The sequence below is a fragment of the Mobula hypostoma genome, chromosome 8 (assembly GCF_963921235.1).
Source record: "Mobula hypostoma chromosome 8, sMobHyp1.1, whole genome shotgun sequence".
NCBI classification, from domain to species: domain Eukaryota; kingdom Metazoa; phylum Chordata; class Chondrichthyes; order Myliobatiformes; family Myliobatidae; genus Mobula; species Mobula hypostoma.
Window position 1 is genome coordinate 4,724,394 of NC_086104.1, and position 19,263 is coordinate 4,743,656.

The 19,263-nt window shown below is 47.4% G+C and overlaps 1 protein-coding gene across 2 annotated transcripts in view; it reads right to left on the bottom strand.

Moving 5' to 3' along the window:
* Positions 1 to 5,118: 5,118 nt before the first annotated feature.
* The window catches only part of LOC134350343 (tripartite motif-containing protein 16-like), a 29,970-nt gene continuing 15,825 nt past the window's right edge, over positions 5,119 to 19,263 (bottom strand). For both annotated transcript variants that reach the window (XM_063055408.1, XM_063055407.1), the window contains exons 5-6: positions 14,828 to 14,923; positions 5,119 to 11,877 (exon numbers count right to left, since the gene is read on the bottom strand). In XM_063055408.1, the coding sequence (XP_062911478.1) occupies positions 11,345 to 11,877; positions 14,828 to 14,923 (629 nt within the window). In that variant the 3' untranslated portion in view covers positions 5,119 to 11,344. The remainder of the gene's footprint in view (positions 11,878 to 14,827; positions 14,924 to 19,263) is intronic.

The following is a 19,263-nucleotide window of genomic DNA, read 5'->3' on the forward strand; positions in this document are numbered from 1 at the left end:
CAGTAAGAATACTTAAGACAAGGTGAGATAGATTTTTGCATAGAAGGGAAATTGAGGGTATGGGGGAAAGGTGGGTCGGTGGAGATGAATCCGTGGCCAGATCAGCCATGATCTTATTGAATGGCGGAGCAGGCTCGACAGACCAGATGGCCAACTCCTGCTCCTATTTACTCGTGTTCCCCCGTTGGTCTATCGAAACGCTCTCTGGATACAGCTGCAAAATTTTGAATCCTCTGAGCCTTTAACACTGAAGTAATCTCAGTCAATGGACTTTTCTATCCTACCACGCGAAGTCAATGCCGGAGGCCTGCACGGGTGAGATCTACACTGAGAGGCTGTCTACAAGAAGGGTCAGAGCCGTCTCTATTTCCTGAGGAGACTGAAGTCCTTTAACATCTGCCGGACGATGCTGAGGATGTTCTACGAGTCTGTGGTGGCCAGTGCGATCATGTTTGCTGTTGTGTGCTGGGGCAGCAGGCTGAGGGTAGCAGACACCAACAGAATCAACAAACTCATTCGTAAGGCCAGTGATGTTGTGGGGATGGAACTGGACTCTCTGATGGTGGTGTCTGAAAAGAGGATGCTGTCTAAGTTGCATGCCATCTTGGACAATGTCTCCCATCCACTACATAATGTACTGGTTGGTAACAGGAGTACATTCAGCCAGAGACTCATTCCACCGAGATGCAACACAGAGCGTCATAGGAAGTCATTCCTGCCTGTGGCCATCAAACTTTACAACTCCTCCCTTGAAGGGTCAGACACCCTGAGCCGATAGGCTGGTCCTGGACTTATTTCCTGGCATAATTTACATATTACTATTTAACTATTTATGGTTTTATTACTATTTAATTATTTATGGTGCAACTGTAACGAAAACCAATCCCCCCCCCCCGCCCCGGGATCAATAAAGTATGACTATGACTAGATCCAAGGCCCCCGTTCTGTGGAGAGCCAAGGGGATGACGACCTCTCCACTTAAAACACCCCCGCACGTTTCCCGTCATCGTCGAATAGGAAGGACAGCCACCAATCCCAGTGAATATTTAGAAAATTGAAATGTCGCTGCTATTATAAATGGTCCCCTTTGTCCCGCCTTCCCTCCTCCACGCCTCTGCCGCAAGAATTCCGGGAACCTCAACAATTCCGTGGATCCCATCGGAGCTCACACTGGCTCCACAGGATTCGCCCACGAACCAACCTGAATGGAAATTCACCTGAGCTCCAGGCTGCGAGCAGCAGAGGGAGACAGCGAGCAACTGCGCGGCGAAAACGAAACTCGCCCCTGATTTCCCGGAATACAGACCGATTCCCGGTCGCTCAGTGCGGAACAGGAAACTGACTGCCAGCCAAAATGGAAACACAGAGGAAGGGATCTACGGGGGGGGGGGGGGGTTCCGGCGCAAGAGGGGAGCCTACTGATGAGATCCCGGGTCCACGGGGGGAGGCCCCATTACAGGGAGGGTGGTCTATGGGGGAGATCCCGATGCAGGGAGAGGGGTCTACGGGCTCAGGTCACAACTGCGGGGAGAGGGTCCAAACAGGGGATATCCCGGCGAAGGGGGGGTGTGTGAGGGGAGGGTGTCTACAGGGGGAGGTACAGGCGCAGGTGTATTTGTCTACAGGGGAGTTTTCAGCGCATTGGGAGTGAGGGTTCTATGGGGGAGATAGCGGCGCAGGGAGAGGAGTCTACGGGGAGATCCCAATGCAAGGAGAGTTGTCTTTAGCGGGAGAGACTGGAAGGGTTACGCACGTGGAAAGAGATCCGCAAAGGTGGAAATGAGTAAATCCACGGAGCATGAGGAATTCTGCAGATGCTGGAAATTCAAGCAACACACATCAAAGTTGCTGGTGAACGCAGCAGGCCAGGCAGCATCTCTAGGAAGAGGTACAGTCGACGTTTTGGGCCGAGACCCTTCGTCAGGACTAACTGAAGGAAAAGCTAGTAAGAGATTTGGAAGGGGGAGGGGGAGGGAGAGATCCAAAATGACAGGAGAAGACAGGAGGGGGAGGGATGGAGCCAAGAGCTAGACAGGTGATTGGCAAAAGGGATATGAGAGGATCATGGGACAGGAGGCCCAGGGAGAAGGAAAAGGGGGGGGGGGGACCCAGAGGATGGGCAAGGGGTATAGTCAGAGGGACAGAGGGAGAAAAAGGAGAGAGAGAGAAAGAATGTGTGTATATAAATAAATAACCAAATGGGGTATGAGGGGGAGGTGGGGCATTAATGGAAGTTTGAGAAGTCGATGTTCATGCCATCAGGTTGGAGGCTACCCAGACGGAATATAAGGTGTTGTTCCTCCAACCTGAGTGTGGCTTCATCTTTACAGTAGAGGAGGCCGTGGATAGACATAGCAGAATGGGAATGGGATGTGGAATTAAAATGTGTGGCCACTGGGAGATTCTGCTTTCTCTGGCAGACAGAGCGTAGGTGTTCAGCAAAATGATCTCCCAGTCTGCGTCAGGTCTCGCCAAAATATAGAAGGCCACATCGGGAGCCCCGGACGCAGTATATCACCCCAGCCGACTCACAGGTGAAGTGTGGCCTCACCTGGAAGGACTGTCTGGGGCCCTGAATGGTAGTGAGGGAGGAAGTGTAAGGGCATGTGTAGCACTTGTTCCGCTTTCAAGAATAAGTGCCAGGAGGGAGATCAGTGGGGAGGGATGGGGGGGGGGGACGAATGGACAAGGGAGTTGCGTAGGGAGCGATCCCTGCAGAAAGCAGAGGGAGGGGAGGGAAAGATGTGCTTAGTGGTGGGATCCCGTTGGAGGTGGCGGAAGTTACGGAGAATAATATGTTGGACCCGAAGGCTGGTGGGGTGGTAGGTGAGGACCAGGGGAACCCTATTCCTAGTGGGGTGACGGGAGGATGGAGTGAGAACAGATGTGCGTGAAATGGGGGAGATGCGTTTGAGAGCAGAGTTGATGGTGGAGGAAGGGAAGCCCCTTTCTTTAAAAAAGGAGGACATCTCCCTCGTCCTAGAATGAAAAGCCTCATCCTGAGAGCAGATACGGTGGAGACGGACGAATTGCGAGAAGGGGATGGCATTTTCGCAAAAGACAGTGTAAGAGGAATAGTCCAGATAGCTGTGAGAGTCAGTCGGCTTATAGTAGACATCAGTAGATAAGCTGTCTCCAGAGATAGAGACAGAAAGATCTAGAAAGGGGAGGGAGGTGTTGGAAATGGACCAGGTAAACTTGAGGGCAGGGTGAAAGTTGGAGGCAAAGTTAATAAAGTCAACGAGCTCAGCATGCGTGCAGGAAGCAGTGCCAATGCAGTCGTCGATGTAGCGAAGGAAAAGTGGGGGACAGATACCAGAATAGGTTTGGAACATAGATCGTTCCATAAAGCCAACAAAAAGGCAGGCATAGCTAGGACCCATACGGGTGCCCATAGCTACACCTTTAGTTTGGAGGAAGTGGGAGGAGCCAAGGAGAAATTATTAAGAGTAAGGACTAATTCGGCTAGACGGAGCAGAGTGGTGGTAGAGGTAGAGGTACATGCCCTTACACTTCCTCCCTCACCACCATTCAGGGCCCCAGACAGTCCTTCCAGGTGAGGCGACACTTCACCTGTGAGTCGGCTGGGGTGATATACTGCGTCCGGGGCTCCCGATGTGGCATTCTATATATTGGCGAGACCCAACGCAGACTGGGAGATCGTTTTGCTGAACACCTACGCTCTGTACACCCGAGAAAGCAGGAACTCCCAGTGGCCACACATTTTAATTCCACATCCCATTCCCATTCTGATATGCTGTCAAGATGAAGCCACACTCAGGTTGGTGGAACAACACCTTATATTCCGTCTAGGTAGCCTCCAAACTGATGGCATTAATATTGACTTCTCTAACTTCCGCTGATACCCCACCTCCCCCTCGTACCCCATCCGTTATTTATTTATATACACACATTCTTTCTCTTTTTCTCCCTCTATCCCTCTGACTAATCCCCTTGCCCATCCTCTGGGGTTTCCCCCCTCCCCCTTTTCCTTCTCCCCAGACCTCCTGTCCCATGATCCTCTCATACCCCTTTTACCAATCAACTGTCCAGCTCTTGGCTCCATCCCTCCCCCTCCTGTCTTCACCCATCATTTTGGATCTCCCCCTCCCCCTCTCAAATCTCTTACTAACTCTTCCTTCAGTTAGTCCTGACAAAGGGTCTCAGCCCGAAACATCGACTGTACCTCTTCCTAGAGATGCTGCCTGGCCTGCTGAATCCATGGAGCAGGTCGTGGCGTAGAGAGGGGTCTAACCGGGAGGACCTGGCACGGGGGGGGGGGAGAGAGAGAGGAGAGAGAGGGGAGAGAGAGGGGAGAGGGGAGAGAGAGGGGAGAGGGGAGAGGGGAGAGAGAGGGGAGAGAGAGGGGAGAGGGGAGAGAGAGGGGAGAGGGGAGAGGGGAGAGGGGAGAGAGAGGGGAGAGAGAGGGGAGAGGGGAGAGGGGAGAGAGAGGGGAGAGGGGAGAGAGAGGAGAGAGAGGGGAGAGAGAGGGGAGAGAGAGAGGGGAGAGAGAGGGGAGAGAGGGGAGAGAGGGGAGAGAGAGGAGAGAGAGGAGAGAGAGGGGAGAGAGAGAGGGGAGAGAGAGGAGAGAGAGGGAGAGAGAGAGGGGAGAGAGAGGAGAGAGAGAGGAGAGAGGGCGGAGACAGAGGGGAGAGAGGGGAGAGTGGGTAGAGAGGGGAGAGAGGGCGGAGAGAGGGGAGAGAGGGGGGAGAGAGGGGAGAGAGAGAGAGAGAGAGAGAGAGAGAGAGAGAGAGAGAGAGAGAGAGAGAGAGAGATAGAGAGATAGAGAGATAGAGAGATAGAGAGATAGAGAGATAGAGAGATAGAGAGATAGATAGATAGATAGATAGATAGATAGATAGATTCAGGTGCAAGAACTGGGCTCCACGGGCAACCTTCTGGCGCAGAAAGAGGGGTCAGCAGACAGAAAGGTCGATATGTGAGGTCCTGGGGCAAAAAGAGGGATATTTGGGGAGGATAGTGTTACGTTACACGGAGAGAGGTCCATGGGGGCGGGGGGATCGCAGAGCAGGGAAAGGGTCTTCTGCAGAGGTCCCAACAACGAACGTCAGGGTAGGTCCCAAAGAAAGAAGGGCAGACAACTCTTGCGATGCCTGATACACATTCAAATTTATTCAGTTCTCCAGCAGTGCACACTGACACAAGTACTCCAATACATAGTGACACCTCTGCGGTATGCAGTTCTGGAATATCAAAATCAGCGCAGAGAATAACCTTGCTATTATTGAAATGTAGCTACATCAATAAATACTGAATATTCTGGATACAACTTCAATAGGTGCTCAATAAAAAACTGCAGATGACTAAAACCTGACATAAAACTGAGTAGGTTGAAAAGAATCAGCAGGTTAACCAGCATCTACAGAGAGAGAAGCTGAGTTAATCCCAGAGACAGAAGGCCTTTGTCAAAGCATCAGTTAGCATGACTTCAGTGGTTGGGAAGATGTTGCAGTCCATTATTAAGGATGAAGTTTTGAGGTACTTGGAAGCACATGATAAAATATGCCAAAGTCAGAACATGTCCTAAAGGGGAAATCTTACCTGACAAACCTGTTGGAATTCTTTGAGGAAATAACCCAGCAGGATAGACAAAGGAGAGTCAGTGGATGTTGTTTACTTGGATTTTCAGAAAATCTGACAAGGTGACATATATGAGGGTGCTAAACAAGATCCCATGCTAATACAGCTGCCAGTGGTGTTCCACAGGGACCACTTCCTTTCATGTTGTACATCAATGATCTGTCTGACAGAATTGAAGGCTTTTTGGCCATGTTTGCGGACATCGCAAAGAGAGGGGCAGGTCGTGTTGAGGAAGCAGGGACAATGCAGAACAGTTTAGGACTTAAGAAAGATTGGGATAATGGACTAAAGAAGTGGCAGATGGAATACAGTGGATGGAAGTATATAGTCATCCATTTTGGAAGATGGAATAAAGGTGTAGACGCTGTCCTAAATGGCTGGGGGAGGGGGGGAAGAGAGAAAATTCAAAAATCAGAGGTGCAAAAGAATTTGGCAGTCCTTGTGTAGGATTCGCTAAAGTTTAACTTGCAAGTTGCGTTGGTAGTAAGGAGAACAAATGTAATTTTAGCCTTCATTTCAAGAGGACTAGAACACAAAAGCAGGGATGTAATGGTGAGGCTGTATAAGGCACTGGTCAGACTGGACTCAGAATATTGAGAGTAGTTTTGGGCCCTTATATCAGAAAAGATGTACTGGCATTGGATAGCAGAAGTTCACAAGATGTATTCCAGAAATGAAAGGGTTAATGTATGAGGACTATTGGATGGCTCTGGATCTCTAATTGCTGGAGTTTAGAAGAATGAAGGTGATCTAATTGAAACCTGCTGAATGGACTAGACAGAGTGTATGTGGCAAGGGTATTTCCTACAGTGGGGGAGTCTATAGTCCTCGAGGCCACAGTTGCAGAATAGAAGAACATCCCTTTAGAACAGAGGTGTGGAGGAGTTTCTTTTGCCAGAGTTACTTGCCATTCTCAATCTGATATATCGGTCCATGGCATCCCTCACTGCTACAGTGAGGCCACTCTCGGAGTCTCCAACCTGATGGCTTAAACATCTCTTTTTCTCTAACTTCAGGTTATTTCTTCTCCCTGCCCTCCCACCAATTGCCATAGGAGTTGTAGAGAGAAACTGATTGGGTATATTTAAAACTGAGGTTGATAGGGTCTTGATTAGTTAGAGCATCAAAGGTTATGGGGAGAGGGCAGGAGAATGGGGTTAGGAGGGTTAATAAAGCAGCCATGATAGAATGGTGGGGAAGATTTAGCAGGCCAAATTGCCTAAAACCTGCTCCTATATCTTATGATCAACAGTCTCCTGTGCCTCCAAGAACACAAGCTAATTTTGAGTGGAGGAGAACTGGGATTGAGTGGGGCTGAATACATGGAATATCTCCAATAGGGTGAGGCTAGATAATATCACCAGCTGGTTGGGGCAGTTTTTTGCTGTCGTGTCTATGGTGCATGTTGACACTAGCAAGAATATGGAACAGAGAGTCACAGAACACTTCCGAACAGAAACAGGCCCTTCAGCCTATCTACTCCGTGCTGATTAACTCTGCCTGGTCCCATCAACCTGCACCTGGACCAGAGCCCTGAGTGAAGAAGGTGACATGCCCTACACATCGGACTGAAGGAGTACTGAGAATGACAGCGATGTTGTGGCTGTGGAAAACCTGAGTTACAAGGGAATATTGAATCGTTCAACTTTACTGCTTGAAATGTAGAAGCTTGAGGGGATATTTGACCGTGGTATACAAAGCTCTGAGAGGTATAGATAGGGTAAATGCAAGCAGGCTTTTTATATGGAGGTTGGGTGGGACTACAAATAGAGGTCATGGGCAAGGCTGAAAGGTGAAATATTTAAGAGGAACCTGGGGGGAAAGTTCTTCACTCACAGGGTGGTGTGAGTGTGGAACGAGCAGCCAGCAGAAACAGTGGATGCTTCTGGATTGAAGCATTAAAGAGAAGCTGGGAAGGTACCTGGATGGGAGAGGTATGAACGGCTATGGATCAGACGCAGGTCAATGGGATGAGGCAAAATAACAGTTCAGCACAGACCAGATGGGCCAAAGGGCTTCTTTCTGTGCTGTACAGCTCCACGACTGTGAGAACAAGTTCACCCATGGGTTGTGCGAGTGCAGAGGAACTGATTGGGTCTCTTTTCAAGGAAGACAAAGAAGCCCAACTTGCCTCATGAACTCAAGTACAGTCCCTTGGGTCTTCCCAGCGGGGGATGGAAGTATCAAGACATTGTATACCATTCCTTAAGACCATAACGCTATACGAGTGAGGGTGAACCAGATAAGGACAGGGAACTGGAAAGAGATCAACCAGTGTCAGAGAAATAACTGCAGAACCATGGAGTCCAGAAGAAATGTTTGGTTGGGACAAGGCTGAGCTGTCTCCATGGTCCAATAGTAAATATTCAAAACTAGTGCACAGTGATAATCACGGAGCGTGTGGACAGACATCACCAAGTGCCCTCACCACCCAAGCCATGCTCCCTTTCCAGGGCGACCAGTAGAGAGGACATAGAGGAGATTAGACCCAACATTCTACAAGCAGCTTCTTCTCCTAACAGGGCACCGTTTTGGGAAAGGTTGAACAGGTTCAGACTTTATTCCCTGGGGCGTAGGAGAATGAGGGGAGATTTGATAGAGGTACACAAAATTATAAAGGGTAAATGCAAGTAGGCTTTTTCCACTGAGATTCGGTGAAACTAGAACTAGATGTCATAGGTTAAGGATGAAAGATGAAATGTTTACAGTGATAGAAAAGTAGAGCACAGAAAAAGGCCCTTCGACCCATCTAGTCCATGCCTAACCACTTAAACTGCTTATTCCCATCAATTTGCACTGGGACCAGAGCTCTTCGTACCCCTCCCATCTTTGTAACTATCCAAATGTCACTTAAACATTGAAAATCAAGCTTGCATGTACCCCACTATGTCAGCAGCTTATTCCACACTTTAATTACCCTCTGAGTGAAGAAGTTTCCCCTCATGTTGCCCTTAAACTTTTCACCCTTAACCCATTTCCATTGAGAGTAGGGGAGATTCAAATAAGAGGACACGAGTTGAGATTTAAGGGGCAAAAGTTTAGGGGTAACACAAGGGGGATCTTCTTTACTCAGAGAGTGGTAGCTGTGTGGAACGAGCTTCCAGCAGAAGTGGTTGAGGCAGGTTCGATGTTGTCATTTAAAGTTAAATTGGATAGATATATGGACAGGAAAGGAATGGAGGGTTATGGGCTGAGTGCAAGTCGGTGGGACTAGGTGAGAGTAAGAGTTCAGCACGGACTAGAAGGACCGAGATGGCCTGTTTCCGTGCTGTAATTGTTATATGGTTATATGGCTACATGGTTATATGACCTCTAATGGTAGTCCCACCCAACCTCAGTGGAAAAAGCCTACTTGCAATTACCCTATCTTTACCCCTCATAATTTTGCATACCTCTATCAAATCTCCTCTCACTTTCCTGCTCTCATAGGAACACTGTCCCAACCTATTCAGTCCTTCCTTATATCTCAGGTACTCCAGACCCAGCAACATTCATGTAAATTTTCACAGTATTCTTTCAACCTTGATTACATCTTTCCTGTAAGTTGGTGACCAATGACTGCATACAATACTCCAAACTTAGCCTCATCAATGTTTTAAACAATTTCAACATAATATCCTATCTATACTTAATGCATTGATTTATGAAGGCCAATGTGCCAAAAGCTTTCTTTACCAACATATCTACCTATGATGCCACTTTCGATGAATTATGGATCTGTATTCCTATTTGTTCTACCTCACTCCTCAGTGCCCTACCATTCACTGTGCAAGACCTACTCTTGTTGGTCCTGCCTAAGTGCAACACCACACACTTATCTGCATTAAATTCCCTCTACCATTTTTCATCCCAGTTTTCCCAGCTGATCCAGATCCCCCTGCAAGCCATGGCAGTCTTCCTCACTGCCCGCTACATCCGCAATCTTGGTGTCATCTGCAAATTTGCTGATCCAGATAACCACATCATCAACTGAGTTGCTGATAGAGACGGCAAACAACAGACCCAGCACCAATCCCTGCGGCACTGCAAAAAGTCACAGGCCTCCAGTCGGAGAGGCGAACATCTACTACCGGGGGCAGCCAAGTGCAGCAACTTCACTCAGAAGCTGGTGAGTGTGGAACAAGCTGACAGCAGAAGTGGTGAATGTGGCTTCAATTTCAACATTTAAGAGAAGTATATGGCAGAAGTACATGGGTGGGTATAGAGGGCTAGGAGGCAGGTGCAGGTCGATAGGACTGGGTACATCAAAGGTACCCAGCCCAAAGGGCATGCTTTTATGAATCTCTGACTACGACCTTCTGCCATCAAATTTCTGACAGGTTAATAAACCCACCAATACTACCTGGTTGAGGCTCTGTAAGGCACTGGTGAGACCTCACTTGGCAGTTTTGGTCTCCTTATTTAAGAAAGGATGTGCTGACATTGGAGAGGGTACAGAGAAGATTCACTAAAATGATTCCGGGAATGAGAGGGTTAACATATGAGGAACGTTTGTCCGCTCTTGGACTGTATTCCTTGGAGTTTAGAAGAATGAGGGGGGACCTCATAGAAACATTTCGAATGTTGAAAGGCATGGACAGAGTGGATGTGGCAAAGTTGTTTCCCATGATGGGGGAGTCTAGTACGAAAGGGCATGACTTAAGGTTTGAAGGGTGCCCATTCAGAACAGAGATGCGAAGAAATTTTTTTAGTCAGAGGGTGGTGAATTTATGGAATTTGTTGCCACGGGTGGCAGTGGAGGCCAAGTCATTGGGTGTATTTAAGGCAGAGATTGATAGGTATCTAAGTAGCCAGGGCATCAAAGGTTATGGTGAGAAGGCGGGGGAGTGGGACTAAATGGGAGAATGGATCAGCTCATGATAAAATGTCAGAGCGACTCGATGGGCCAGATGGCCGACTTCTGCTCCTTTGTCTTATGGTCTTATGGTTATTTGTTACATCGTTTATTTGGTAGTTCACAGTCATTCTGTGTCTTTGCACTGTACGGCTGCAGCACAACAACTGACTTCAAAACATACGAGTCAGTGGGAATAAACCTGATCCAGATTCAAGGAGGAAAACCCAACATCACCTCCAGTGTCTTCGCCTCTAAGCCTCAGCAAAGTTTCAGCAACAGAGGGCAATAAAATGTGCCAGAAATCAGTTACTTTCTGCACTGACACGGTAAGGCCCAGCACAAAGATGCAGAATGGCCCCTCGTATGTAGAAAAGTCTATCATCCTCCGTCTGGGCCTGGTACAGCCTTCGGGCTCAATGTCGGATTTTCCAACTTGCTCTCACTCTCCCTATATCAGAACTGCCCCTTTCAGCATCTACACCATCTATTGTGCTCTCTCTCCTAGTATCGTCTGACCTATTGGGCACGCCCTACTACAGTTCCACAAGGAACACTTTAACACATTTGTAAAAGTAATCTACTTCTAAATGCCACATTAACCCATCCTATTGGAGATATTCATTTCATCCTATCCATCTCTCCCCAGTCCTCTCAGCGACCTAACCTGGCTTCCCTCGCTGGAGATGCTGCTTGACCTGCTGAGAATTTACAGCATTGTCCGTCTTTACTGCCACTGTTGAAGATGAAATGAGGAAAACCCCGGGATAGCAGAGGCGTCCTTGTAGCACCTGCACCAGATTCTCATACCACAGATTGCAGGAGAAGGAGAGTCAGCTGGCTGCCGTGTTTGTCCTTCAGAAAGTGCTCCACCGCAAAAGGCCCCCTGGTTTGGGGGGGGGTCAGAGTTCAGGGGCACTGGGAGATGCTGAGTGTGGTATCACAGTAGACCCAGAAGGCCGGGTGCATGGGTTCAGTGAAGGAGGCGTGGAACTGGTGGATGAGGGCAATCTGCTCAGCCACTCCATAGAAGGTGAGGATGCCCGCCGGGCAGTTCAGGCACACCCCAATCCGCCCATACCTCCCCACCTGCAGCCTCGTCTCCTCGTTGTCATGCCAGGCCGAGACGTTGTTGTACCAGAACTCCACACACCAGGAGTAGGGGTTGCGGCCCAGGATGCAGCAATTGTCCGAGCCCTTGCGGCGGATCCGGGCGTGGGTGACCCCGATCATAGCGTCACCGTCGTTCAGCTCCACCTCCCAGTAGAACTGGCCGATGCTCAGGGGCTCGCAGCACAGCACCTGGGAGCACACGTCGAACCTCTCAGGGCAGGATTCGTACTCCTCCGACCGCGGGTAGATGTTGGTCACCCGCTGGTTGCTGTCACTCAGGCACAGCTCCTTCTGCACTGTTTTGTGGTCCAGTGAAAGCTGGCAGCGATCTGCGGAGACACGTACATAGATACAGATACCTTATTGACCCCAAACGAAATTACAGCGTCACAGTAGCATTGCAAGTACACAGGTACAAAAAGAGATGGAGAAAGAATAAACAATAAGTTACCACAGACAGTCTAACAGGAGGGGGTCATCACTTCCCTAGCTTTAGGTTGACTTATTACGGAGCCTAATGGCCGAGGGTAACAATAGGCACTCAGACACAAGGAATATCTCAGTCCTCACCAGCATCCATCCTACAGCGACTGCAGTGACGTCCCATGCAAACGTGGTAGCACAGCATCATAGCTGTTAGCACAATGCTACGGGACACCAGCGATTGGGGTTCAATTTTGCCACTGTCTGTAAAGCATGAGCAATGATTTTTCTAACTTCCAGTAATTTCTCCCTTCCCCTTCTCCCTTTTTCTATACCCCATTCTGGTTCCCCTCTTGCCCCTGCACATCTCCTCGCCGGCCCATCACCACCTTCTGCTGTCCCCTTCTCCCACAGACTACCGTCCTCTCCCATCAGATTCCCTCTTCCTCGGTCCTTTACCTTTTCCACCAATCACCTTCCAGTTTCCCACTTCATCCCCTCTCCCCTCACCTGTTTCAACCATCACCTCAGCAGGCCAGGCAGAGTCTATGGAAAAGAGGAAACAGTCGATGTTTTGGGCTAAGATCCTTCACCGGGACGGGACAAAAAAGATAAGGTCCAAGTAAGAAGGTGGGGGGAGGGGAGGAAGAAATATAAGGTAGTAGGTGATAGGTGAAATTGGGAGAGGGAGAGGGGTGAAGTAAAGAGCTGGGAAGTTGATTGATGAAAGGGATAAAGGGGTGGAGAAGGGGGAATCTGATAGGAAAGGGCAGAAGGCCATGGAAGAAAGGGAAGGGGGAGGAGCACCAGCCACAGGTGATGGACAGGTAAGGAGGCAAGATGAGAGGGGGGAATTGGGGTGGGGAATGGTGAAAAGGGGAGGGGGAGTCATTACTGGAAGTTCAAGAAGTCGATGCTTATGCCATCAGGTTGGAGGCTACTCAAGACGGAATACAAGGTGTTGCTCCTCCAACCTGAGTGTGGCCTTATCGCAGCAGCACGAGGCCATGGACTGGCACGTCGGAATGGGAATGGTTAGTAGAATTAAAATGGGTGGCCTCTGGGAGATCCCGCTTTTTCTGGTGGACGGAGCATAGGTGCTCAGTAAAGCGATCTCCCAATCAACATCGTGTCTCACCGAGGCCACACCAGGAGCACCAGATACGGTAGATGACCCCAACAGACTGGCCTCCAACCTGAAGGTTTGAACCTTGATTTCTCAAACTTCCAGTAATGGCACCTCCCTCCCCGACACCATCCCCATTTCCTCTCTCACCTCATCTCCTGACCTGCCCATCACCTCCCTCTGGTGCTTCTCCCCATTCTCTTCCATGGCCTTCTCTCCCCTCCAGCCCCTTCTCCAGTCAATTATCTCTTTCACTAATTCTTCCCAGCTCCTTACTTAATATTCCCACTCTCCCAGATTGACCTACTACCCTGTAATTCTTCCCCTCCCCTCCCCCACCTTCTTACTCTGACCTCATCTTTTTTTGTCCAGTCCCAATGAAAGATCTTGGCCCAAAACATCGACTGTTTCCTCTTTTCCATAGATGCTGCTGAGTTCCTCCAGCATTTTGTGTGCGCTGCTTGGATTTCCAGCATCTGCAGATTTCCTCGTCTCAGCCTCCTCCCCCCACATTATTCTGGCTTCTTCCCCCTTCCTTTCCAGTCCTGATGAAGGCTCTTGGTCCTGAACGTCAACTGCTTATTGCTCTCCACAGATGCAGCCTGACCTGCTGAGTTTCTCCAGCATTTTCTGTGTGTTGCTCTGGGTGTCCAATGTCTGCTGAATCTTTGGTGTTTATAACTATCTGTGAGGAGTTTATCTTCTCCCTGTGACCACAGGGGTTTCCACCGGGTGCACACCTCTCCTGCCCGTCCCCATCACTTCCCATTCCCACGAACAGCTGCAAGACTACCCCCCACACCGGGGCAAAAGTAAGATCAGGAACTACCTCGTGATTGCTTTGAGCCATCGTATTCAAGCTCAGCTTTGCCGTTCCCCCCCCCTCCAACCCCCACATATTGCTTTCAAGCACAACCTCACCTCCTTTCCAGCTGACCCCAGCATAACACCCCAACTCAGCTCCACCATGGGCACTGGCTTCCCCACCACCAAGGACATCTTTAAAAGGTGACGTTTCAGGAAGACAGCATTCCATCAAGAAGGACCCGCTCCATCCGGGACGTGCCCTCTTCTCATTACTAACATCAGGGAGGTGGTACAGGAGCCTGAAGACACACACTCGACATTTTACCAGCAGCCTCTTCCCCTTTACCATCAAATTTCTGAACAATCTATGAATTCTTGCACATTACTTTTTCACTTTCACTTTCTTCTCCCGCTTTATTTTTTCTGTATTCTGAACCACAATTTATAGTAGTTTTTATGTATTGCATGTATTGGTGCTACAGAAGAACAAACTTCATGACTTATGTCAGTGATAGTAAACCTGGGTCTTATTCACAATATCTTTTGACCCGCTGTAATCACTGTCCCATATCTCCAAACCAAGCCAATCCCTGCCCTTTGCCCCATTCCCTCAATGTGCTGTCTCCTCATCCTTCCCAATAACTCACCCTGACCCCAACCCGGTGGGAAGTGGCAAGACAAAATGGGATCAAAAATCATACATTCAGGAGGTTCTACAGATGCCAAAACCCCAGAGAACAACATACCAAATACTGAAGGAACTCAGCAGGTCAGGCAGAATTAACAGTCAACATTTCAGTCGACCTGAGCCTTGACGAAAGGTCTCGATGTGAAACATCGATTGTTTATTCCTCTCCATACAGACTGCCCGACCTGCTGCGTTCCTCCAGCATTTAGTGGACACAACTGAAAATGGGACTCACGCTGCAGGAGTTCCTCCCGACTCCGCATTTCGGGAAGCATTGGATTTTCGTGGACGGCTGCACTCACCGATGGGTTCAGACTGCTTTCCTCCATATCTGTGGAAAATGATAAACAGCTAATAGTCACACAAACAGAACCTCAAGATTGCCATAGCCAGGGAATTGGGGGTGTGGAAAACGTAGTGGAAGTCAGCTCCCACTCCCTATTAAATGCTTCCAATGGCATGCATCTTTAGCCTCTCACATACATGTCTAACTCCTGGCCTTCACACGTGGCTTAGCCAGTGAGCCCAGCAAAACAAATTCAACCGACAAGAAAAGGGGCAAAGGCAGCCTTAAAAACCATCACTTTGAGCATATGAGGCTCAACAGCCATGGTTGACAGCTCGTTTAGGAGAAGGAAAGCCCTGATCTCAAACCGTCTCTGCCTTGCAGCTCCACGCGCTCACGGGGAAGACTTTGGCAGTGAGCCCTGAGGAAAAATTCAGAGCTAGAGTCCCAAAAGCAGTCCTACGTTATGGTCAACAATGACAGGCAACTCCAGCAATGATGCTTGTGCCAAACACTCTCAGCCTCTACCATTATTTAGATTCAACAGCTGTGTGGAGAGAGGCAGCCTGCTGCTGGGCAATAGCTTGTTCTCCATATCGTACAGCCCTGGCTTGTGTATCATGTAAACAGCACCTCGACCATCAGGCTGTTGAACAAAAAGGGATAACTACAGTACCCATGTATTCACCCACCTTGGAAGTTTTCATGTTTTATTGTTTTACAACATTGAATCACAGTGGATATAATTTTTGTTTTTTGACACTGATCAACAGAAAAGACTTATGTCAAAGTGAAAACAGATCTCTACAAAGTAATCTAAATTAATTACAAATATAAAATACAAAATAATTGATTGCATATGTATTTACTCTCTTTAATATGACACACCAAATCATCACTGGTGCAGCCAATAGGTTTTCGAAGTCACATAATTAGTTAAATGGAGATCACCGTGTGCAGTTAAGGTTTATCAATTGATTGTAGTAAAAATACACCTGAATCTGGAAGGTCCAACTGCTGATGAGTCAGTGTCCTGGCAAAAACTACGCCATGTCGACAAAAGAACACTCCAAGCAACTCCACAAAAATGTTACTGAAAAGCACAAGTCAGGCGATGGATACAAGAAAATTTCCAAATCACTGACTATCCCTTGGAGTACAGTTAAGTTAACCACCAAGATATGGAAAGAATATGGCACAGCTATGAATCTGCCTAGAGCAGGCTGTCCTCAAAAACTGAGTGACCGTGCAAGAATGTGACTAGTGAGGGAGGCCACCAAGAGACCTATGACAACTCTGGAGGAGTTACAAGCTTCACCGGCAGAGAGGGGAGAGACTGCGCATACGACTGTTGCCCGGGTGTTTCATCAGTCACAGCTTTATGGGAGAGTGGCAAAGAGAAAGACACTGTGGGGAAAAAAAACTCACCTGAAATCTCAACTAGAGTTTATCAGAAGGCATGTGGGAGACTCTGAAGTCAGCTGAAAGAAGCTGGTCTGATGTAACCAAAATTGAGGTCTTTGGCTATCAGACTAAATGCTATGTTTGGCATACGCCAAGCACTGTACATCAAAACACACCATCCCTACCGTGATGCATGGTGGTGGCTGCATCATGCTATGGGGATGCTTCACTGCAGCAGGCCCTGGAAGGCTTGTGAATGTAGAGGGTAAAATGAATGCAGCAAAATGCAGGGATTTCCTGGAGGAAAACCTGATGCAGTCTGGAAAAGAACTGCAACTTGCGAGATTTGTTTTCCAGCAAGACAAAGACCCCAAGCATAAAGCCAAAGCTACACAGGAATGGCTCAAAAACAAAGTTAATTCCCTAGAGCGGCCAAGTCAGAGTCTAGACCTCAATCCAGTTGAGAATATTTGGCTGGACTTGAAAAGGGCTGTTCACTCACAATCTCCATGCAATCTAATAGAGCTTGAGCAGTTCTGTGAAGAATAGGTAAAAAGTTCCTGTGTCCAGATGTGCAAAGGTGATTGTGACCTATCCACACAGACTCAAGGTTGTAATTGCTGCCAAAGGTGCATCTACTAAATACTGACTTGAAGGGGGTGAATACATATGCAATCGATTATTTTGTGTTTTATATCTGTAATTAATTTAAATCACTTTGTACAGATCTGTTTTCACTTTGACACAAGTCAAAAAAACCTAAATTAAATCCATTGTGATTCAATGTTGTAAAACAATAAAACATGAAAATTTTGGGGGGTGGTGGTGAATGCTTTTTATAGCCACCAAACACTCACTTGCCCATCCATCAGGATGTTCCCACAACCAATGATCTCACTTTAAAAGACCCTTTATCTTGTTATTTCATCTTCTTGTTACTTATTGCCATTTATTTGTACAAACCCCATTTCCAGAAAAGTTGGGATATTTTCCAAAATGCAATAAAAACAAAAATCTGTGATATGTTAATTCACGTGAACCTTTATTTAACTGACAAAAGTACTAAGAAAAGATTTTCAATAGTTTTACTTACCAACTTAATTGTATTTTGTAAATATACACAAATTTAGAATTTGATGGCTGCAACACACTCAACAAAAGTTGGGACAGAGTTAAAATGAGATTGGAAAGTGCCCAGAAAAGTCATGCTACTGTGACAATTATATCCACCTGGGCTCGGGAGTACTTCGGTAAACCATTGTCACTCAACACAGTCTGTCGCTGCATCCAGAAATGCAACTTGAAACCGTATTACGCAAGGAGGAAGCCATACAACAACTCTATACAGAAATGCCGGCGAGTTCTCTGGGCCCGAGCTCATCTCAGATGGACCGAAAGACTGTGGAACCGTGTGCTGTGGTCAGATGAGTCCACATTTCAGCTAGTTTTCAGAAAAAACGGGTGTTGAGTTCTCCGTGGCAAAGATGAAAACGACCATCCGGATTGTTATCAGCGAAAGAACAAAAGCCAGCATCTGTGATGGTATGGGGGTGTATCAGTGCCCACGGCATGGGTGAGTTGCATGTATGTGAAGGTACCATTGACTCTGAGGCATATATTAGGATTTTAGAGAGACATATGTTGCCATCAAGGCGACGTCTCTTCCCGGGACGTCCATGCTTATTTCAGCAGAACAATGCCAGACCACATTCTGCACAGGCTACAACAGCGTGGCTTTGTAGACACAGTGTGTGTGCTTGACTGGCCTGTTGCCAGTCCAGATCTATCTCCTGTTGAAAATGTATGGCGCATCATGAAGAGGAGAATCAGACAACGGAGACCACGGACTGTTGAGCAGCTGAAGTCTTATATCAAGCAAGAATGGACAAAATTTCCAGTTGCAAATCTACTACAATTAGTATCCTCAGTTCCAAAACGATTAAAAAGTGTTATTAAAAGGAAAGGTGAAGTAATACACTGGTAAACATGCCTCTGTCCCATCTTTTGTTGAGTGTGTTGCAGCCATCAAATTCTAAATTTGTGTATGTTCACAAAATACAATTAAGTTGGTCAGTAAAACTATTGAAAATCTTTTCTTTATACTTTTGTCAGTTAAATAAAGGTTCACGTGAATTAACATATCACAGATTTTTGTTTTTATTGCATTTTGGAAAATATCCCAGCTTCTCTGGAAATGGGGTTTGTATTTGCATTTGCACAATTTGTTGTCTTCTGGTTGATCTTTCATTGATCCTGTTAGAGTTACTACTCTATAGATTAGCTGAGAATGCCCACAGAAAAATGAATCTTAGGGTATGTGATGACATATATGTACTTCTATACTAAAATTTACTTTGATCTTTAGCTAGGATGCAACAATTCATAGCCCTGACAAACAGATGGTCCCATGCAAACGGGTTCTGTCTGACTAACACGCCCAGAACAGATTGAACAAGTGAGGCATGGGATTACAGATCTCCCCACATGGGACAATCCCATCTCAGTGACTTCAGCTTTGCATTTACGAATTCAAGGTTCAGATTTATTTATCACGTGTACATCGAAACATTGTGAAATTTGCTGACAATAACAAGCAATACTACCCAAGAATGTGCTGGGGCAGCCCGCCAGTGTCATCAGGTATTCTGGCCCCAACATAGCATGAACAGCACAGAACACAATCTTCAACCTAATCAGTCACCACTTCAAAACAAAACCTCAGTTAAATTCATGAGACACAATTTCCCGTATAGAAAGCTACGCCATTTGTGATCTCTCCTCGGGTTTCCAAACGTGGGTAGATCCTGTCCCTCAGAATTCCCACCAGCCATGTTCTCATCGTCTGTTGCTGCTTGCTTGTTGTTCAAAGTCTTTGATATACAAATGACATTGATGTAGATGGATTGGTTAAAGTCAAAGTAAAGTTATGATCAAGGTATGTATATGTTACCATATTCCAACTTGAGATTCATTTTCTTGCA